This window comes from Chionomys nivalis, chromosome Y, assembly GCF_950005125.1.
Source record: "Chionomys nivalis chromosome Y, mChiNiv1.1, whole genome shotgun sequence".
Lineage (NCBI taxonomy): Eukaryota > Metazoa > Chordata > Mammalia > Rodentia > Cricetidae > Chionomys > Chionomys nivalis.
In genome coordinates, this window is record NC_080113.1 from 4,611,913 (window position 1) to 4,635,356 (window position 23,444).

At 40.4% G+C, this 23,444-nt stretch overlaps 1 protein-coding gene and 1 pseudogene across 5 annotated transcripts in view; one reads left to right on the top strand and one right to left on the bottom strand.

Annotated features, from left to right (window-relative positions):
- The window catches only part of LOC130868823 (histone demethylase UTY), a 498,107-nt gene that overhangs the window by 465,369 nt on the left and 9,294 nt on the right, over positions 1-23,444 (bottom strand). For all 5 annotated transcript variants that reach the window (XM_057760846.1, XM_057760847.1, XM_057760849.1 and 2 more), the window contains exons 3-5: positions 23,235-23,343; positions 14,460-14,509; positions 1,931-1,989 (exon numbers count right to left, since the gene is read on the bottom strand). In XM_057760846.1, the coding sequence (XP_057616829.1) occupies positions 1,931-1,989; positions 14,460-14,509; positions 23,235-23,343 (218 nt within the window). The remainder of the gene's footprint in view (positions 1-1,930; positions 1,990-14,459; positions 14,510-23,234; positions 23,344-23,444) is intronic.
- On the top strand, positions 10,567-12,218 carry LOC130868824 (suppressor of cytokine signaling 6-like; annotated as a pseudogene).

The window sequence follows — 23,444 nt, forward strand, 5'->3', positions numbered from 1 at the left end:
GTCATTGTTAGACTGTAGCCACTGTAAGTCATTCCAATAAATTCATATATGTGTGTATATATGTACATGTGTGTATGTGTATATACATATATATATATATAAAGAAATTCATTCCCAAAGTTCTGTGACTCTAGTAATCCATGACTACTACATTTGACAAAATTTATTCTAAAAAAGTGTTTAGGTGATGAAAGGTGGCCTTCAACTTGCCCTGTAACTATATACGTCTTTGAACTTAGAACTTATATCATATCTCTTAAGAATACAAGAATGTGACAAGACTATAACAACTGATTTCTGAAGAAATGGCAAAGTTCTTGAAAAGGTAAGAATATGAGGATGTTAATGTTACTTATTTGCTATTCTAGAAGGTTTGTTTTTCCTTTCATATTTAGGTGACAATCCACTTGCAAGTTAGTATAAGAAAGAATGATTTAGAAAAGGGTCAGTTTTGAAGTTTTCCTCTTCGGTTTCCTAGAGTCTATCATAATTAGAAAGAAAATTATTTTCACTTCAACAAAAAGTATCATCTTAACAGAGAAGTGATGAAACAAAGTCTACATAACCCTCACTGGCCTGGAACTCAAAGAGATCTGCATGCCTGTTGGGATTAAGGACATGCGCAACCACAGTCAAAATATATCACATTTTTCATGAATTAAGGACTAACATTCAGAAGCACAGTGTGGTGGTGCACCTTAAAGCTAGCAGTGGGAAAGACGCCAGCCTAGTCTACATAGTAAAGTTCCATTAACTTCCTTCTGACTTCAAATGGGGTGAGGAGTCAAAATGGTTCCTGCATTTAATATTATCTTATCTATTACTTAATGCTCAATGAAGAATGATTAATATCAGTAAACTTTTGAAAAAGGTTCATTCTTCATTTTGACATTTGTTGCAAATTAAGAATGGAGAGATGACTCAGTAATTAAGAGCACTTGCAGCTCTTCCAGAGTACCAAGGTTCAATTATTTGAAAACATAAGACAACATTTTACCTCCAGTTCTATCCAGTTTCTGGACTTTGCAGGCCTTTAAATGTATATAGTACACTCAGAGATATACATTGAGGTAAATACCAATGCATTAAGAAAAAAAAATACTGTTTTAAATTTACAGCTAAAAATGGAAATATGGCTCAATGGTTAAGGGTGCCTATTGCTCTTGCAGAAAAACCAAATTCAATTTCCAGGTAGCTCACCCTTAACTCTAACAACAATCCCAGAAAATCCCATGTCCTCTTCTGGCCTCTTCAAGCTCTGCAGTATATCACACACAAACCCACATTCATATACTAACATGTAGTTTTTTTTTAAACTTACAATTACAAGTTGCTATCGCAATCATTGTAATGGTTCTTACCATTACATTATTTGAACCTATGTTAAAAACTTACTGGTCAGATGATGCGCTTTTGGGAAGGAACTAGATGATAATACCTCTAACCTCATCAATAACACACAAATAGATTCTTAGGTTACAAATAGAGTACTGATGGGAAGAGATAAAAATCTTTGGTGGAGGACCCTTGTGAAGGAACTAGGTTAGTAAGGACACATTACCTGGAACAGTATCTTGTCATGATTCCTCTGAGTATTTTCTCATTTCACTATAGTGTGCCCACCACATCAAAGCCCACAGCCCAGAAATTAAAGACCTAAATTACTCAAATGTTGAAATCCACAGTGACTAAAAATAAAACAATTTTCCTCTTAAACTATTTCTTTTGGTTATTTGTATCCTAACAAAAACCTATTAAACTTTTCAATATTTGTGTAGGCAGATCAAAGGAGTAAAGAATCAAAACTCATTGGAATTCTAGAAAGGTAAAAATAGTACTACTAAAAATACAAAGTTACAGACATTAATATACTGTACTTATTACATATAGTATACTTAACTGGAAAAACTTAGGATTGTTGTGAACTTACCAATGAAATGCATTGTAGTAGAAGTAAACCAAACCAAGACCATATAAAAAGGCAGCATTCTGTAAAGCAAAATAATTTTTAATATTTTTTTCAATTTGTTACACATATTAAGAAATTAAGCAGTTGTTGGAGAGATGGCTCAGTTGTTAGGAGCACCATCTGCTCTTACAAGACCCTGGTTAGATTACGAATGTCAACACATCTGTAACTCTAGTTCTAAGGAACTTGCCACCCTCTTCTGGCCTCTGTAGGCCAGACCAAAAAAAGAAAAGAGAAAAAAAAAAAAGCAAAGCCAAGCATTTGGTGGCACTCACTTTAAATCCCAGTATTCAAGAGGCAAAGGCAGATATATCTCTACAAATTCAAGGCTATCCCACTCTATACAGAGTTCCCAAACATACATAGAAAGACCCTCTCAATATAGCAAAACAAAAAATTTTAAAACAGGCATATAAGGTATTCTTACTATTCTACCAAGTGTCACAATGCATGTAGCAAAACAACTGACCAAAGTCAAAGAGAAGACAAGCAATATTGAGAATATTTAGTTTCTTTCTAATCACTCCATCCTAAAGAACAGAATGGAAGGGTGCCCTAAAACTTCTCTTTGGAGAAACGCCTAATGACAGGAAAGCCTACAGACAATCTCTTTGTATTCTTCTACTTTGGGGGAATTAGGAGGATAAGTCTTTTTTTTATTAATTAATTAAATTATTAAAGATTTCTGCCTCTTCCCCGCCACCACCTCCCATTTTTCCCCCCTCCCCCAATCAAGTCTTCCTCCCTCCTCAGCCCAAAGAGCAATCAGGTTTCCCTGCCCTGTGGAATATATACATATTAGAGTACTACTCAGCAGTAAAAAACAATGACTTCTTGAATTTTGCATACAAATGGACGGAAATTGAAAACACTATCCTGAGTGAGTTAAGCCAGACCCAAAAGAGGAACATGGGATGTACTCACTCATATTTGGTTTCTAGCCATAAATAAAGGGCATTGAGACTATAATTCATGATTCTAGAGAAGCTAAATAAGAAGGTGAACCCAAAGAAAAACATATAAGCATCCTCCTGAATATTAACCTTCATCAGGATAAGTCTTGATATAGCTTTGGCAGACCAGAAACTCACTAAGAAGGCTAGCCTGGAACTCATAAAGATGTGCCTGCTTCTGCCTCCTGAGTGTTGAATTAAAGGTGTGTGTCATCACAACCAGGCTTCCACTATGTAAATTATAAACAGATTTAGTGTTTTTGATAGTAATAAAAGAAATGCAAGTCTAAATTTGTTTTTAAGTTAAAAGGAAATATTTTAACCTAAGTCACTTAACCAATACAAGAGTTTAATGTCCAAGTGTATAAATCTGTTTAAATTCCAAGTGCTAAAATCTCACTATTCTTTTAAAAGGAAACATAGCTTCATAATAATAAATTACTATAATTTTATGTTGCCTGAATTTCCATTTTCAGAAAAGTTGAACTTTCAAGACAAGGCTTAACAAGTAAGTCCTTAAACATACCCTAAATAGAATCTACTTCATTTTTCTGCAAACTTCCTCTATACCCTAAATAAACTGACTAGGACTGATATTTAATTGCTAAAAACTCTAATTCTACCTCAAGAAATTTTGTGTATGTTTTGAATCTTAGCAAATACTTTTGGCCCATATTCCCCATTAAGCTCTCTATTTCTTACTCCCCGGCTGCTTAAACAGGATATGTTTCCTCTTATACTCTCTCCTTTATTTATTTATTTATTTATTTATTTATTTATTTATTTATTTATTTATTTATTTATGGGGGGGGGTTGAGACAGACTTTCTCTGTGGCTTTGGAGCCTGTCCTGGAACTAGCTCTTGTAGACCAGGCTGGTCTCGAACTGCCTCTGCCTCCCAAGTGCTGGGATTAAAGGCATGTGCCACCACCGCCCAGCTACTCTCTCCTTTAAAAAAAAGTTATCTAGACCAATTTAAGCCTAAAGAGAAAATTAGTCTTTATAAAATAAAATTGTTAGTGACTACTTTAGAGGCCTACCAGTGACCAGTTTAGGCTCTGTCTTTAGGGGGGAAAAGCTGATTAGTTAAAAGTTGGTCAATAATGCTCCATCAAATGATAACTATGACAAACATTTCCACTAGCCCAGCTTTTCCTCTTCCTGTGAACTATCTAAGGCTTTCCTTCCAATCCATTACTCAAACTGCAGGTACCTAGAAGCACTCTCTACCTGAAATCCACAATGGACAAAAGGCTGGAACTCAAGGTAAGCAATTTTTACTTCCCTTTCTGTTCTGGTTTATAATTTCTCCAGTCTCATTGTTGGGTAAAATGGTCAGGTAAAGAACACCCTTCCCTTTCCTCCCCTCCCCTCCTTTTCTCTCCCCTCCCCTCCCCTCCCTTCCCTTTCCTTCCTTCCTATCTCCCTTCCTCTCTCCCTCCCTCCCTCCCACTTTCTCTCTGCACACTGACTTCCTCAGGCCTGTATACACCACCTCTAATAAACTCATAAGTGGGTTTGTTGCATGTTCTGCATTCCCACTCATGCCAGGCAGTAATTTTATTAGTGCCGTGAAACTCAAGAGGCTCGGGCACTGAGCCCCTCTCCCGTGGTCAGGATCCGGAACCAGGTATTTTTTCTGCAACAACCACATGTTCCATCTTCCTGAGCCTGAACACAATTTCTACATACACTAACAGCTTCAACTGGTGAGCTTCCCCATTCTGGCCCACTTGATCATTTCTCTGACCATTGCATTCCTGGAAATCTTCTGGTGTTCCTAGAAATGGGAAAACAGTGTCCAACCAGTCTTTATGGCAGCTATGATTGAGCCCTTTGCTGACATTCATGTCTGGATTGCTTCCATTAGCTAAAATTGTGTTTGGATAGCCTGGGATTAGTTCTCCCTTTTTCTTTTCCTTTTTATTTTTCTTTTCATTTGGACCACTCATCAGTGGTCCCAGTGGTCCCAGCCATGATCTCTCTGGCTTTTAAGTCACCCCAACCAGAGTCAGTCAGGCTTTAACACCCTGCCTGTAGATATAGGATGTTGTCCTACATGCCCTGCTGTGTTCTCCGCCATTTTACACCCTGCCTACAGATGGGAGACGTTCCCCTATAAGCCTTGTAGTGTCGCCATTTTCACAGGTTTTCACAGTCTCAGCTATGTAAGCAAGCCATTCAAGACCATCAATCCAGCCTGGAATGTCTTTTAGAGGCCCTAAAACCTTAGGCCTTAATGCCCTACTTACAGATTCCGACACTTGTCCATCTTTGTTCAAAAAAGTGGACTCGTTACAATTTAGAAAACAATTTAAAGTGGCCACCTAATGGCACCTTTGATCCTGATATTTTATGGGCGCTTTTTATCTACTGTCAGTGCACAGGCTAATAGAAGGAGTTCCCTTATATCCAAGCCTTTTAATATATAAGCTCTAAGCCTAAGTCCTCTTCCTTGCAAGTTGTTTGCCTGCGCACATATTCCTGGACCCAGCTAATGAACCCACCTTTTCGAACTAAGAGGCAGCTACCCCCATTCCTTTAGCTCCTACCCGTTTCGTTAGCTCCCACCCCCCACTCTCCCAGCTCCTACAACTGTTCCTTCAGCTCATACCCCCACTCCTCAAGCTCCTACCCCCATTTCCTTCAGCTACTCCTCTGGACCACGCTAAGGAGTTGATACCTTCCAAACCTCAGCAGACAGATACTTCTGCTCCTTTGCCCTCTTCAGCTCTCGTGCTTCCCCCACTAACTACTCCATCAGCCCCGCTGGACCATTCTTTCTCTCTGGTGCCTAACCGCAGCAGCCACCTGGCTCTGGCACCCACCTTTACACCTTCTCTCACTAGCTCATGTGCTGCTATGGAACCCAACCCTGACCAAGCCAAGCTACCTGCAGTTCTCCTGTTGTGAGAGGTGGCTGGTGTAGATGGATTGATTGGGGTACACGTTCCTATCTCCTTCTCAGAACTCCCCCATATTGAACAAAAACTGGGGTCCTATACATCTAACTCTACACTTTCACCAAACACATGTAACACACCCTCCGGGAGCAGAGGAAACTCACTGGGACTATAACACTTAGGTGGGATTTTAGCTAGGGACCAGTTTTTTCTTGCCTCCAAGCAGGTCTTCATAAGGCTGCCCTCAAGCCAGTAAACTATAATAAGCTCTCAAAGGTCATTCAAGATACGAAAAAATCCTTATACATTTTTGGAACGCCTCACTAAAGCTCTGTTACAATAAACTAACTTAGATCCAGAAACCATGGAAGGCAAACAGTTACTCATGACTCATTTTTTTTTCCTCAGTGCTAACGTGACATTAAGGCTAAACTTAAGACACTTAGAGAAAGGCCCCTTAACCACACAAGCAAAAGTCTTAGAGTGGCTTTTAAGGTGTACCATGTGAGGAATAACAAAGCCACAATCACTATGGCACACTAGCCACAGCCCTCCAACTGGCTGAGGTCACAGAACGCCTTATCCCTGCTGTCAATGCTGCTCCCTTGCCCCGTGGGAATCGAGAGCCACCAGGCCCATGTTTCAAATGTGGTAGAGCTGATCCCTGGACGCGAGCATGCCCTAATCCTCATCTTAGGGCCACAAGACATCAAACCCAGAAAATTCCCAAGTTGAACTTCTAGGTCTGGCCATAGAGGAGTGAGGCTGCCCAGGATACTTTGACCCAACCAACTGTCATCTGTAACAGAGAGCCACGGGTAAACATCATGGTATCAGGATGACCCATCTTCTTTCTCTTGGACACCAGAGCCAAATACTCGGTACTGAATGAATTCTGGGGGCCTACCTCTCCTTCTAGTTTCCCTATTGTTGGGGTAGGGAGACAGCATTATCTACCTCAGCAGACCCCACCACTTAACTGTGTGTTTAGGAGTATTTATCTCACTTATTCATTTTCAGTCATGCCGACCTGCCCTGTACCTCTTACGGGAAGAGATTTTTTAGTAAAAGTAGAAGCTTCCATTTCATTTGCTCCTTCCATTCACCTTACCTCAGACTCACCAACGGCTTCCTTCCTCCTCCACTAGCCTACCAACCTCCCAGCTCCAATGTGTCTTTTCCTCTACCAGCCTCGCAGGTGGACTTCCAAGTCTAGGACACCCAAAACCCCTCTGTTGATAAACACCATTCTCCATCATTATCCAATTACAAGATCCTACTAAGTACATTACCCAAACTCAGTATTCCTTCTCTCCAGAGCCTTGGGGGACTTAAGCCTATTATCTCTGATCTTTTAAGAATAAAGCTACTTCATCCCACCTCTTCTCCCTTTAAAGTCCTTATACTTGCTGCTTAAAACCTAACAGAACTTATCGCCTGGTTGGAAACCTCCAGATCATTAACTCCACAGTAGTCCCTCTTCAGCCTGTAGTACCTAACCCTTACACACTTCTTTCCACCAGTCCTCCAGGAACCTCCCACTTCTCAGTTCTAGATCTCAGGAATGCCTTTTTCTCTATTCCTCTCAGCTCTTAATCTCAAAATATCTTTGCCTTCACTGGGCTGACCAAACAGCTAGAACAGCAGCATTCCAGAGCCCAAACTTACCTCAACAACCTCAGGGGGGTCATACAGTACAGCCCATATTCTCACAAACACCCCCCTGATACCCAACAAATTTTGTCCTACATCAGCTCTTTCATCCTAATAGCAAAGCTCTGTTTCATTTCGTCAAGGGTCACCTCCAACCAAACCCTGAGAATTTAAAAGCTATCACTGCCTCTTGAAAAATCTCTCAAAAGTCAGATCCCAAGACCAAATACCATAGCTTCCCTTGTCCCACCCACCAGGCCAGGGGCTTCCTTCCAGGAACTGACTGGCAGCTTCATTTTACTCATATGTCCACAGTCAGATGAGAAAAATCTCTCCTGGTTTTGGTGGATACCACGTCTGGGTGGATTGAAGCGTTTCCTACCAATAACAAGAAGGCACAGATAGTTTCCAATATTCTTCTCCAAGAAATCATCTCCTGGTTTGGAATTCCAGGAATTCAGTTGGATAATGGCTCAGAGTTTACTTCCCAGATTTCTCAGACGTTGTCTAAGGCTCTTAACATTCCCCGGCATTTTCATATCCCATACCACCCTTAGTCTTCAGGGAACTGTTCCTTAAAAAATGTCCTTGTTAAGATGTCACAGGAGCTTCACCTTGATTGGGTAAAACTTCTGCCTCTGGCCCTTCTAAGCTTAGGGTTCTCTCCAAAAGCCCTTTTTCCATCTCGTCCTTTGAACTCATATATGGGCAGCCGGTTTTAACGCCTGGCCTCTCACCTAAATCCTTTCCCCTTCCTGATCACCTGATTACTCTGTTGTTATACCATCTTCACTCCCTATTATTGAACTTTACCTCATTACCTCAACCATGTGCCAATTCATGCCCACCACGAATTAAAATAGGAGATCAGGTACTATTCTCTCCCCGAGACCAACACCCCTCACTCCTTTCCCCTAAATGGCAGGGCCTCTTTAAGGTAAATTTTGTAACTCCCACAGCTGCCAAGATAGAGAAACTTCCTCAATGGATCCACCTGTCCCACATTAAACCTTTTAGTCTTCCAGCTCAACATACTCCCTCATATACAGTAACTCAAACAGGGCCCTACTTCCAAAGGGCACCAAAATAAGCTTTCTCCAATTCCAGGAAAATAAAAGTCTCATCACGGTACTCAACTCTCCTGTGCCAAAAACTCCAAATAAAAAATAAGGTACCAGGCCAGCCGGTGGTGGCGCACGCCTTTTATCCCAGCACTCAGGAGGCAGAGGCAGGCGGATCTCTGTGAGTTCGAGGCCAGCCTGGTCTACAAAGGGAGTTCCAGGACAGGCTCCAAAGCTACAGAGAAACCCTATCTCGAAAAACCAAAAAAAAAAAAAAAAAAAAAAAAGATGGCGCACGCCTTTAATCCCAGCACTCGGGAGGCAGAGGCAGGCGGATCTCTGTGAGTTCGAGACCAGCCTGGTCTACAAGAGCTAGTTCCAGAACAGGCTCCAAAACCACAGAGAAACCCTGTCTCGAAAAAGAAAAAAAAAAAAAAAAAAAAAAAGAATAAGGTACCAGACAGGTGTCCTTTAATCCCAGCATTCTTGAGGCAGAGGCAGGCAGATCTGTGAGTTCAAGGCCATTCCTGGTTTACTGGGCGAGTTCGAGGATAGGCTTGAAAGCTACACAGAAAAATGTCTCAAAAAGAAAGAGAGAGAGAGAGAGAGAAAGAGAGAGAGAGAGAGAGAGAGAGAGAGAAGAAAAGGAAATCTCATCAAGGTACAGAAAGCATTCAGAACAACTAATAGGACCAAAAAATAGAAATTCTTATGATGTAATAATAAAAACAAATACAAGCCGGGTGGTGGTGGTGCACGCCTTTAACCCCAGCACTCGGGAGGCAGAGGCAGGTGGACCTCTGTGAGTTCGCGGCCAGTTTGGTCTAGAAGAGCTAGTTCCAGGAAGGAACCAAAAGCTACAGAGAAACCCTGTCTTGAAAATCAAATAAATAAATAAATAAACAAATACACACAGAACAAAGATTATCAAAAGCTGTAGGGGAAAACAACCAAGTGTTAGTATTCAGGCATCTGTACTGGCCTGACCTTGGAGCTTGGACAGGCTCCGTCCTCAGCTGTAGTTACTATGAGCTCCTCCTGTGCATATTCACTACCTCCCATCTATCTTTCTGTGCCCCCCTCCTTTCTTTCCCTCTGTCTCTCTCGCCTCTCTCTGCCTCTCTTCTTTTGTTCCTAATTTAAAAAACAAACAAACAAAAACCTTCATATGAGCTCTGTTGCATGGTGTCTTTCTCTCACGGGCCTCATTTTTTAAATTTGGCCCCCTGACCAAAAAAGGCTCTCCTCCTGTCCACATGCAGAGTTTGATACATACTAAGATCTTGGAACCCAGCCCACATACCACAGTCTTACTTCTCTGGATCCCCAGTCCCTTAAATCACCACCCGCATGATTAGTGAGCCTCTCCCACTTCTCCACCTCTGGCTATTTCCTACAAGTAAGGATTCCTATCTCAAGCATGGTTTCTTGCTTTTAAACCCTGATGCCAGGCAACCATGGCTCTCTTGGGCTCAGGGCCCTAGGTCCCCACCCATTATATGACCACACACACACACACCACCTTCAGTGATAACTCTACGAGGTGGTTTGTGCCTTTCTTGTTCAATCCTCACTTGATTAAAAAGCCACTAGAGGCAGCAGCTCGGATCCCATGTGGGCCGAGGCTTTATGCCCCCCCTTTGGGGAGGAGGAAGAGGAGGAAGGAGGAGCAGCTTGAGGAAGGCCGAGTGAGTGCGGCAGTCACACCATGGCGGGGAGAAACGGGTGCCGGAGGTGGCAGGGGTTTTCAATGTGTATATGGTAGTATGTGTTTGGTAGTATGGTAGTAGGTTTATATGGTAGTATGCTCGTCAGATTTTTGTCAACTGGACAGAAGCTACAGTTATTTGGGAAGAGAAACTCTAAATTGAGAAAATGCCTCCAGAAGATTTGCTTTTAGAAAATAGCTCCAGAGGTTAAATGAAGCTGGGTAGAGTTCATCCGTGAGGCATTACAGTCCCTACCAATGTTTGGGGATAGCTGCTCCAGAGAGAAATTGACCTGTTAGGATTAGGTAGCTAGTCACAATGAAGAAAATTAGTCTGAAAACCTTCCGGAAATCTTTCAACCTGAGTAAAAGCAAAGGCGAAACCGAGTTCATGGTGGTTCAGCCCCAGACCCTCGCTGGCGACTTTGTGAAAAATGACTCTTTATTTGAGAGCTGCTACGGCAAGGACATGGCCAGCTGCGACATTGGCGGTGAGGATGAGAAAGGGAAGAACAGGTCCAAAAGCGAGAGCCTGATGAGCACCTTGAAGAGGCGGTTGTCCGCCAAGCAGAAGGGCAAGGGCAAGGGCGGCACTGCGCCCACAGATGAGGATACCTTTTCCTCAGCTTCAGCGCCTGGTGGCCTCAAGAATGTGCGTGCCCCATGGCCCATCCGTTCCACATCACTGCGCAGTCACCACTACAGCCCCACACCCTGGCCGCTGAGGCCCACCAGCTCAGAGGAGACATGCATCAAGATGGAGATGCGGGTGAAGTGCATGCTGCCAGCCCGGGCCCAGTCAATGGTGTGCGCAAGGAGCTGCGGGAGTTGCAGCCCAAAGAGCTGCGGGACCTGCAACCTATGGAGCTGCGTGACTAGCAGCCGGAGCCACGCCCTGAGTCCTGCTGCAGCCCTGGTTCACCCGGGGACCTGCGCCTCCATGTGGAGGAACACGTGCCTGTAGTTATTGGACTCACGTCTCAGGACTACCTTCAGTACACCGTGCCTTTAGAAGACGGATGTGCCGGCCGCGCAGCTGCTGCCTGGACACGTCCTCACCCATGGAAGTGTCAGCCGTGCCCTTACCCGGGGCAAGCGCCTTCTCCGAAGACGACAGTCAGGTGGACCAGGACCTGGTTGTAGCCCCAAAGATCCTTGTGGATTCTTCGGTGAACAACTTGTTGATTGGCACCACAGAAGTCATGTTGCTGAGCCCTAGAGCAGGTCATGACGATGCCCCTCCCCTCTCACCATTGTTACCTCCAATGCAGAATAACCCAATCCAAAGGAACTTCAGTGGCCTCTCGGGCCCGGATGTGCACATGGCTGAAAGTGTGCGCTCTCATTTGAATTTCGATACCAACTCTGCACCTGGGGTTGCCAGAGTTTATGACTCAGTGCTGTGCAGTGGTCCCATGGTTGTGACAAGTCTAACGGAGGAGCTGAAGAAGCTTGCAAAACAGGGGTGGTACTGGGGTCCCATCACACGCTGGGAGGCAGAGGGGTAACTGGCAAATGTGCCAGATGGTTCTTTTCTTGTTCGGGATAGTTCTGATGACTGTTACCTTTTAAGCCTGAGCTTTCGCTCCCATGGTAAAACACTTCACACTAGAATTGAGCACTCAAATGGTAGGTTCAGCTTTTATGAGCAGCCAGATGTAGAAGGGCATACGTCTATAGTTGACTTAACCGAACATTCAATCGGGGACTCTGAAAATGGAGCATTTTGTTATTCAAGGTCTCGGTTGCCTGGATCTGCGACTTACCCGGTCAGACTGACTAACCCAGTGTCCCGGTTCATGCAGGTGCGCTCTCTGCAGTACCTGTGCCGCTTTGTTATACGTCAGTACACCAGAATAGACTTGATTCAGAAACTGCCTTTGCCAAACAAAATGAAGTATTATTTGCAGGAGAAGCACTACTGAAAGATTGGGAGCCCTGCTTCTTGCACTTCGGGGTTCAGAAACAAGACTGGAGTACAGTTTACAGACTCACATCACCATTGAAGTCTTTGCTGCCATAACTATTTTAGTTTTTACGTGTGAAAGAGTCATCAATTTGTTCAGGGGTGGGGGAGTGTCTGCAAGGTGTCATGAGTTTATTTTGATTCTTTGGAAAGGGATGTCTTAAGGATCTAGAAGTGTGAGTTATCTTTCTTTAATGTGCAGAAAAATCACAATGTGAATGACCAGATTCTCCTTAACCCCCCTCCCCAGTCCTTCGCTGCTATCCACTGTGATTCTTATGCATTAAAGCACATTTCATGTGTATTTAACCCTAAGTAAAGTTGAATGAAATGTAAAGAATAAAAATTGTGCTGGGCGGTGGTGGCGCACGCCTTTAATCCCAGCACTTGGGAGGCAGAGGCAGGCGGATCTCTGTGAGTTCGAGACCAGCCTGGTCTACAAGAGCTAGTTCCAGGACAGGCTCCAAAAACACAGAGAAACCTTGCCTCGAAAAACCAAAAAAAAAAAAAAAAAAGAATAAAAATTGTTATGACGTTAAAAAAAAAAAAAAGAGCTCTACCTCACTCATGGGAAATAAGCCTACCAAAAATCTGCTTCCCCACACTCTATATCCAGGACCTTTGCAACATTTAGCCAGCGATCCTGACCCTTTCACCATGTAACATTTAAAGGCAGACCCCTCAGATTATCAAAACTTCACAATGGAGACTCTCAAATACATATGGGATTACACAGAAGTTCTTAATGTGCTCTAAGAGACCAAATGCCAGCAAAACTTTCAATGGAAAAAGAAAACCATTTCATAATATAGCCTAATTTAAACAGCTTCGATCTTATCTACAAATCCCGACATAGAGAACATAATAAAAGGAAAGTTTTTCAGTCACAACCAAGAAAAATAGGAAATAACACATGAAAAAGCAAATCAAGGGGGAGGGGCACAATACAACAAAATAACACGAATCAATAAACAGTGCTCACTTATAATTAAAATTTAAGTACCAGTCTCAATTCCTCTCAAAAAACATTTTCTGACGCATCCAAAGAAACACACCTCAACATTAAAGATAGAAATCGTCTCAGAATAAAAGGATGGAAACAGATTTTTTAAGCAACTGAAACTATGAGGCATTCAAATAACCATTTTAATATTTGATAAGATAGAACAAGCCAAAACTAATCAAAAAAGATGAGAAAGAAAACTATATACTCAAAGGAAAATCCAAATTGGTCTCTACACAGGGTTAATTGAGGTAGGAAGAAAACTAAATGCAGGAAGCTCTGTTCCAAGGCTAAAATACAAGACTAAATAAAAAAGATAGATGAGATGAAACTAAGTTTTTGTTTCCTTATCAGAAATAATACAGCAAGTACACTTAACCTCTCCACTGTAATAACTTCTCACAAAGGACTGCACCTTAAAGTCTGAGGTATTAATATGATCTTTAGCTTAAAAAGAAGAAAAGTGAGGTAGAAATGAGTGAGGTCAATAATCAATAATCTTGCCAGGTGGTGGTGGTGCACATCTTTAATCCCAGCACTCAGTAGGCAAAGACAGCTAAATTTCGGTGAGTTAGAGGCCAGAAAGGTCTACAAAGCAAGTTCCAGGACAGTCAGAGCTAAACAGTGAAACCATGCCATGGAAAAAATAAAAACAAAAACCCACAAATCAATAAACCAATATTTTGGCCAAATTGCGGTCTTAATTATTCAAATCTGGTTATTCATAGTAACTCTGAAGATATCCTTATAGTCAAAATTCCTCTTAAGCTGCTTTTATCAAGTATTTTATCACAACAAGTCAAGTAACTGTAAGGCTAAAAAGACAATTGAATAGTTAACGTTTACTGCACTTGAAAAGAACTCTAATCATATCTGAATTACATTGCTAGCACCAAAGTACCTTGATCTGATGCCTTGAGTACCTGTGTTCACACATACACCCTCATATCACAGATATACACATCATTAAAAATAAAATAAATGCTTAAAAAAAGAAAAAAGACAAGCAACACTGTCCATTCTCCAGCGCAGGCTCTTATACAGAAATCTGATGATCCTATTTTGCTAAAAATTAAGAGACCTCACCCAAAAAGCTCACACACAAATTACTTTTCCCCTTTCCATGCTTCATCCTTAGAAATAGTAGTAATTTATTAAGATGATATATTAAGTGTAATATACACTCAATGACATATATACACTAAACACACAAAGCAAAATTGCCACTGAAATGTGCACTGACCTTCCAGTAGTCAGTCTGTAAACTGTAGTATCTCTGGTAAGATGACAATGCTGAAAAAGAAAAATAATTCATTAAATGGTGCTTCCAGTTCCACAAAAAGATACTAAAGATAAATTTTTTCATTTCCCAACAATAATATAAATACTATGAAATGAACTTTCCAGAAAGACCTTTGAAACATAAATAAGGAGAAAACTAGATTCAGTGAACTAAGCTAAGAATGTCTATCACTGGTGAGCACTGGAGATATAAACTGCAGTTCTTTTCTCAAACACAACGCCACACCCAGATGTGGCCCCATGGCTGTAGAAACAGCAGGTAGGAAATAAAGTCTAGGGGTAATGTCCTGAAAGGAGAAAAAAGAAAAAGTGGACAGAAGAGCAGAAAGTACAGAAGGAAAAATTTCAATAAAGAGACACTTACTTGCTCAAGCTCTGCTTACAATATGATCTCCAATACTGAACTAAACAACATGTCCACAACAATGGGAAGGATAAAAATTGTTCGTTCTTGAACTGAACCCGGAATCTAACGTGTTTCTCTAACATTCCAGATCCATGTTATACCCATGACAGTCCTGGCTGTGGCAGGTAGGAATAGCAAGATGCCTCAAGGATTAAAATTGTATTTTCTCAGTTGGGTGGTATTGGTGCACACTTTTAATCCCAGCACACAGGAGGATCTCTGAGTTCGAGGCCAGCCTGGTCTACAACAGCTAGTTCCAGGACAGGAACCAATACTACAGAGAAACCCTGTCTTCGAAAAACAAAACAAAACAAAAAATTTGATTTGCTCTTTTAAAGGTTTTTGAATTCTGTTCCCAGCACCTATATCTGGTGGCTCACAACAACCTGTAAATGCAGTTCCAGAAGTCTTTCTGGCCTCTGCAGACAACCCAAATCCCTGGTATTCACACATACAACACATACATCCAAATAAAAATAATAATAATAATGTTGTCAGCATATAAAACCCCAAAAAGTACTTACTATGATTTAAAGTAAGAGTCCTACCAGATATTTCCACAACTGTGCTTTGAAAAACACCTTTATGCCAGGCGATGGTGGCGCACACCTTTAATCCTAGCACTCGGGAGGCAGAGGCAGGCAGATCTCTGTGAGTTCAAGACCAGCCTGGTCTACAGAGCTAGTTTAAAAAAAAAAAAAAAAAAAACTTTATTTAAAGTTCTTTTGTTCTATAATACTTTATGAAATTATTAGCATACTCCAACTTGCTATTGACCTTTTTTAAATTTTTTGTTTGTTTGATTTTTACTTTATGTATGTGTTTAGAGTGTTTTAACTGCATGTATTTGTTTGGAGTTCTCAAGAGTACAGATGATGGCACCAGATTCTCCGGATTTGGAGTTATAGTTGCCATGTAAATGCAGAAATTGAATCTAGATTCTCTAAAAAAAAAAAAAAAAAAAAAAAAAGCAGTCAGTATTCTTTTTATTTATAAAAAAAGAAGAAAAAAACCTATCTTTTTTCATTTTTCATGCCAAAGTCATTTCCCATTCCCTCCTCTCCTCCTGGTACCTCCACCAACCTCCTACCTGCACCCCACCACCCCATGATCTTCCCACTAATCAGAGAGGGTAGGCTTTCCATAGGAGTCAACAAAATCTACCACATCCCTTTGAGGCAGGTCCAAAGCCCTCCCCACTATATCAGGCAACCAGTATTCTTTTTGTTTGTTTTGTTTTGTTTTGTTTTTTGAGACAGGGTTTCTCTGTATAGTCCTGGCTATCCTAGAATTCACTCTGTAGACCAGCATGGTCTCAAATTCACAGAGATCTACCTGCCTCTGCCTCCCAAGTGCTAGGATTAAAGGAGAATGCTACCACTGCCTAGTAGAAACCACTATTTTTAAACACTGAGTCTTTTATACTTGTCCCAAGGTTTTTTGTTTTTTTTTTTTAATTTTAATTATGTGCCCATGTGCAGGATCTCTTTACCTTAGTACAGGTATGGTTTTGTGACAGTGATAGGTGCATATCTGCAGAAGTCCCTATTAATTTCAAAACAAGCTGTCACTGTCATTCATCTAAAACCCTACAAAGAGAAAGTATTTTAAATAAAAGCATAGAAATATTAAATATACAGAAATATTTTCAAATATGACTGTGAAAATAACAATCAAGTAGGTCTATCTAAGGAGAGGGACTAACTCCTACTTTCTGGACTCTCACAAACTTAGTTTATTTACAGTGATATTCTCCTGTTCTCTTCCTACTTCCATCTTTTGCCTTATCAATTATAACACTGCCAGGTACAGATCAAGAACTGTCCTATCAGGCAGGGCGGTGGTGGCGCACGCCTTTAATCCCAGAACTTGGGAGGCAGAGGCAGGTGGAACTTTGTGAGTTCGAGACCAGTCTGGTCTACAAGAGCTAGTTCCAGGACAGGCTCCAAAACCACAGAGAAACCCTGTCTCGAAAAAAAAAAAAAAAAAAGAAAAAGAACTGTCCTATCCTAAATGAGCTAGTTGAGTTCAATTGTGAAGTAGAGTTTAAGAAAAAGTTTCAAAGAAAATCTGTTGCACAGAAGCTAAGAAGAAGAGTAAAGAGACATACTGAAGAAACTGTTTATGGACTTTTCAAAATAATCCTACTTCACTTTCTTCAAAATCTTAGTGATTAAAAAATTATTTATATACACACAGTTTAAAAGATAACTTTTAGTTGTCCATTTTCTCTTTCCAATGAATGGGTTCTGCCTATTAAAATCAGATAGTCAGCTCTTTCCTAGCTGAGCCATCTTGTTTGCCCACATTTAGTGATAAAAGTTTTAGGAGGGACATGTATATCAGAATAAAATTTGGGAGAGTTGGTTCTCTACTTCTATAGTGTGAATGCTGGAGATCTACCCAGGGTTATCAGATTTGGTTGCTAGTGCCCCTGTTCTGTTTTTTGTTTTTATGTTTTTTTTTTAATTTTGTACATATTTCTTTTATTTTAAGGAAGAAAATATTGACAATTCCCAAGTTTTTAAGTCATATCTATATCCTTGACTGGAAACAGAAAGATCAGCAAATTTTTATTCTTAGACTCAGTTCTTTAAATTCTAGACTGTCAAACTGGACAGTGGCGATGCACATTTTTAATTCCAGCATTAAGGAGACAGAGGCAGCTGGATCTCTAAGTTCAAGAATAATGAGATCTATTGAGTAAGTGCCAGGAGAGCCCCAGGCTACATGGTGAAAGAGTCCCTGTCTCGAAAAAACAAAATAAAGAAACACATTTTAGGTTGTCCTCAAACTTTCATTATCTCCTTGCTTTGCCTTTCCCAAGTGCTAGAATTATAGACAACAATATTAAAGAACTGTCTGACTTCAATTCTGAAAATTTCCTTCTCTCTGAACAACCACTGAGAGGTAAATGATCAACAGGACCCCATTAGGAAGATGTTTATGGTAGGATGTCAAAAAGTTAATACTGCCCTCCAAACCTCCATTCCCAGGGACTTCCACTAAATTTGGGTATGGACACAACTTCACTCTTTCCTATGGAATACTCTCACACTGCTTCTGGCACGTCTGTTCCATTCAGTCAGCCACCAATAAATACCTAGAAGCATTTTCTACCTGGAACCACCAGTAGCCCCAGCAAACTGGGATTCAGAAAATATTTATGCTCCTTCCTATCATATTATAATCTCTCTAGGCTAAACCCTGCCCTGTAGGAGGACGCTTGTGGTTATACCTCTCCTCACCCTATCTGTCTCCATTTCCAGGAGACTTCACTGAACATTGCAGCAACTCAGCTTTCATCTTTCCTATGAACCATTTCACCACCAATCCCTCTCACTTATAACCATTTCTTCAAGTCAGCCCCTAAAAATATTATCTACCCAGGACTAAAAATACCAAATCTAGCAGGGACTCATAATCACATTACGCTCACTAACATCCACTATGATTTTTCCATTCTCACCCTCAGCCAAGTAAGAACCTGATTACACGTTGTCACTCCTCCCAGTTAAATACCATTCACTAGAGACTCCAACTTTTGTTTTGTTCAGCCCCTAGTCCTTACATCCCTGTCTCTCTAAAAAAAAGTCTTTGCCTTAATGTATCCAATTTGCAGAATCCCCTGTTCCTAACTTACCTCCAACATCCTGAGGATTCTGAATCTTAATCTCCTTAACTCTTTCCTGTAGTGATAATTCATTTATATTTTAATGAATAAAAGCTTGCCTGAAGAACAGAATGCGAAACAGTCACACTAGTCAGTCATACAAGTCAGGCACAAACCTTTAATTCAGCAGCCCACACTAGTTAGCCACAGAAATAAGAACTCTCTAGGGTTTGGTTGCTTTGCTTTTTTGGTCTTCAGGTTAAACCCCAATATCTGCCTCAGAATTTTTATTACTCATGCTACATTTGGCATCCAATGGTTGGGGTACAAATTCAAGAAAATGCCGTTTGCCTGTGGCTTTTCAGCCATGAGCACAGGCCAGAGCTGTACATGAGGCTCCATCCCCACCCAGCTAAGCTATCTTTTCTTTTTTCGCCAAGTCTCTGAGTGAGTTTGGGGTTTTCCTGTTGTAGCCTCTCTGAAAAAAATCTTCAAGCTGCCACCCAAACACCAGAAGCACGTGGACTCCTAACACCACAAAACTCATCTACCCCAGACTGGGCTGGTTTTGCCTTTAGGTAGCCACATGTTATACATGTTTCTGTCCCCAACAATTCCCTCTGCATTGTTCAGACAACAAAGCTACCAAGAAACCCTGGTCTCGAAAAACCAAAAAAGAGGGAGAAGAAAAAGAAAGAAAAAGAAAATTCCAATGTAGAAATAATGTCCCTACAATAATACATACAACTCAAGTTTCAAAAGTTTCAAAAAACACAACTACTGGGAACAGAAGTGGTGAGACATCAAACCATATTTTACTAAAATTAAAAATCAGTTTTGTAAATGGTGTAGATATACATGCAGGCAAACATCCAAACATAATATAATGATAAAGTAAAAATTATCATATGGAAAAAAGAAAGCATATTTAACAAGTGGTGCTGGCGTAACCAGATATCAACATGTAGAAGAATGAAAATAGACCCATATCTATCACCATGCACAAAACTCAAGTCCAATGGATCAAAGACATCAACATAAAGCCAGTCACAATGAACCTTATTAAAGAGAAAGTGAGAAGTACACTTAAACACATTGGCACAGGGAACCACTTCCTAAATATAACCCCAGAAGCACAGTCACTGAGAAAAACAATTAATAAATTAATTTATTAACTAATTTATTAATCCATACACTGAAAAGCTTCTGTAAAGCAAAGGACACACTCAACAAGACAAAATGACAGCCTACAGAATGGGAAAAGATCTTCACTAACCCCACATCAGACAGAGGTCTGATCTCCAAAATATACGATGAATTCAAAAAATTGGACACCAAAAGATCACGTAATCCAATAAAAATAAAATGGAGTACAGACCTAAACAGAGAACTCTCAACAGAGGAATCTAAAATGGCTGAAAGAAACTTAAGGGAATGTTCAACATCCTTAGTCATCAGAGAAATGCAAAACAAAACAACTCTGAGATTCCATCTTACACCTATAAGAATGGTCAAGATGAAAAACACTGATGACAACTTATGCTGGAGAGGTTGTGGGGAAAAGGGAACACTTCTCCATTGCTGGTGGGAACGCAAGCTGGACGTCAGTGTGGCGATTTCTCAGAAAATTAGGGAACAAACCTTTTTTCCTCAAGACCCAGTAATACCACTTTTGGGTATATATTCAAGGATGCTCAATCATGCCACAAGGACATGTGCTCAACTATGTTCATAGCAGCTTTGTTTGTCATAGCCAGAACCTGGAAACAATCTAAATGCCCCTCAATCGAAGAATGGATAAGGAAAATGTGGTACATTTACACAATGGAGTACTACACAGCAGAAAAAAATAACGACAACTTGAATTTTGCAGGAAAATGGATGGAGCTAGAAAACATCATACTGAGTGAGGTAACCCAGACACAGAAAGACAATTATCACATGTACTCACTTATAGGTGGTTTTTAAACATAAAGCAAAGAAAGCCAGCCTACAAACCACAATCTCAGGGAACTTAGACAACAATGTGGACACACAGATATAATCTACATGGGAAGTAGGAAGCAGAAAAGACAAGATCTCCTGAGTAACCTGGGAGCATGGGGACCTTGGGGGAGGATTGAAAGCGGGAGGGGAGAGACAGGGAGGGGAGCAGAGAAAAATGTAGAGCTTAATAAATATCAATTTTAAAAAAGTATAAAAGAAAAACGCTACCATGAGTGAGGTAACCCATACCCAGAAAGATGAGCATGGTATGTACTATCTTGTAGGTGGATATTAGGTGTAAAGCAAAGGATAATGACCCTCTAGCCCACAACCCCAGAGAAGCTAAGTAACAAAGAGAATCCTAAGAGAAACATACATGGATTACCTTGAGAAGGGGAAATAAGCAAGATCTCCTGAGAAAACTCAGAACATGAGGAGAAGGGAGGGTGGAAGTGGAGGAGGAAGGAAGGGGAGGAGGAAGAGAACTTGAGGGGTGGGGAAAGTCTAGAAAGAGACAAAGACCAAGGAAAGACATATCTTGGTTTAGGGAGCCATTATGGGACTAGCAAGAAACCTGGCACTAGAGAAATTCCCAGGATCCACAAGGATGACTCCAGCTAAAACCATATGCAATAGAGGAGAGGGTGCCTCTACTTGCCTTGCCCTATAGTTAAACTGATGACTGTCTTAAACGTCACCATAGAGTCTTCATCCTGCAACTGATAGAAGTAGATGCAGAGCACCACAGTGAAGCACTGGGCTAGCTCCCAAAGTCCAGTCAAAGAGAGGGAGGAGTGAGGATATGAGCATCGAAACACCCACTGAAATTGCTCACCTGAGCTAATGGGAACCCAACCCACTCCACAGTGACAGGGAAGGAACAAATACAGGCCCAAACTAGGTCCTTTAAATGTAGGTGGCAAGTGTAATGGCTGGGGCAGATTGTGGGGCCACTGGCAGTGGAACCAGGATTTATCCCTATTGCTTGTTCTGGCTTTTTGAAACCCATTCTCATTTAAGGGATACCTTGCTCAGTCAAAATATAATGCCTTAGTATTGCCTCAAAGCAATGTGCTAGACTTTGTTGATTCACTAAAGGAAGTCTTACCCTCTCTAAGGAATGGTTGAGGGTTGGAGTACGGGTGGGTGGAGTTGAGTGAAAGGGAAGAGGGGAAGGAGTGGGAACTGGAATTCATATATAAAATGAGAAAAAAAATTTTAATAAGATTTTATTTGCTTTCCCAGCACTTGGGAGGCAGAGGCAGGCGGATCTCTGTGAGTTCGAGACCAGCCTGGTCTACAGAGCTAGTTCCAGGACAGGCTCCAAAGCCACAGAGAAACCCTGTCTCGAAAAACCAAAAAAAAAAAAAAAAAGATTTTATTTGCTTATTATAAGTACAGTTTTCCTGCCTGCATGTATGCCTACAGGCTATAAGAAGGTACCAGATCTCATTACAGATGGCTGTGAGCCACCATGAGGTTGCTGGGAATTAAACTCAGGACCTCTGGAAGAGCAGTCAATGCTCTTAATCTCTGAGCCATTTCTCCAGCCCAAAAGATAATTAAAAAAAAAAAATCAAACTAAAAGAAACAGAACAGAAGTTTCCAGTAAGAAATCCTTACTAGCTGCTCAGCTATTATAAATATCCTGTTATACAGGCAGATTCTCAATTTGAAATATTTTGTTATAGAAAGGTAAGTTATATTAAATTAAGCTTAGTATAATATGTAGGATATGCTCAAAACTAAATTTTCTTTAATTTTTTCTAAAAGAAAAATTGATTATAAATATTAAACAGCACTAACATTATAAAACAAACCTACAATCAAACAACCTTCATCTGCACTATTTCTGCTAACCTACATCCTTACAATTTTTAAACCATTCCTCATAAAAACAAATACAGAAATAAGAGTTTCCTGGAGTTTAATCATATGTTCGCTAATACCCTTGTTTTGTGGTTATTTCTATTTAAGGATATCTTATTTTATGTATACAGTAAATTTACTATTATTGAGGTCATCACTAATAACTCATGAAAATTATTCATGCTTTTTTATTATGACATAAATATCTTTTCTGAAAAAGTATCTTTGCTGATACCTTGTGCCCTACTCTCTGGTTTTAATGGCACTTAAGTTATAATTAAGATATTATACTGTACATGGAGTTTAGATAGATACTAGGCATACAGCCCAAAATTTCAAACATGCTCATTAAGTTTTCCTACCACCCACTTCCATTCCCTTTCCCCAAAAACCTGTAAATCCTAAAATAGGTAGTTCAGTGTCCTTCTTCATCAACCATATTTGCTAGAAATTAAAACATATCTACCAAAACATTATTTTCATAATAAATTAGCAGTCTTGCCTATAAAATTATGTTTTTCTGTAGTATGAAGATAGAGCATCCAGGCAGTGGTGGTGCATGTCTTTAATCCCAGCACTCGGGAGCAGAGACACACAGATTTCTTTGAGTTCGAGGCCAGCCTGGTCTACAGAGTGATTTCCAGGACAGCCAAGACTGTTAAAAAGAAAAACTTGTCTCGGAAAACTCAAAAAAGTAAATAAAAAAATTTACTAAGTCATCAAATGTATTAAATATATGTGTACAGTTATATTAAAATTTTCACATTTACATATAGTAAGCAGCATCACCTCAAACAAAAATCACTAAAACATAAATTAAAATTATAAAATAAAAAAATTACCTTTTGAATAATCTTCCAACAAGAGATTGAAGTGACCTAATTGACAAAAGAAATCAGAGTCCACTTTTCCTTCAGCTTTTACTATTAAAGATTCGTAGCAGTGAATAGCCTAGAAATGAAACATACAAACATTTAAAAATAAAATAAAACTCTACATTAGAATTAGTAAAATTCTACCTCAAAGAATGCATATAGTTTATGACTAAGGAT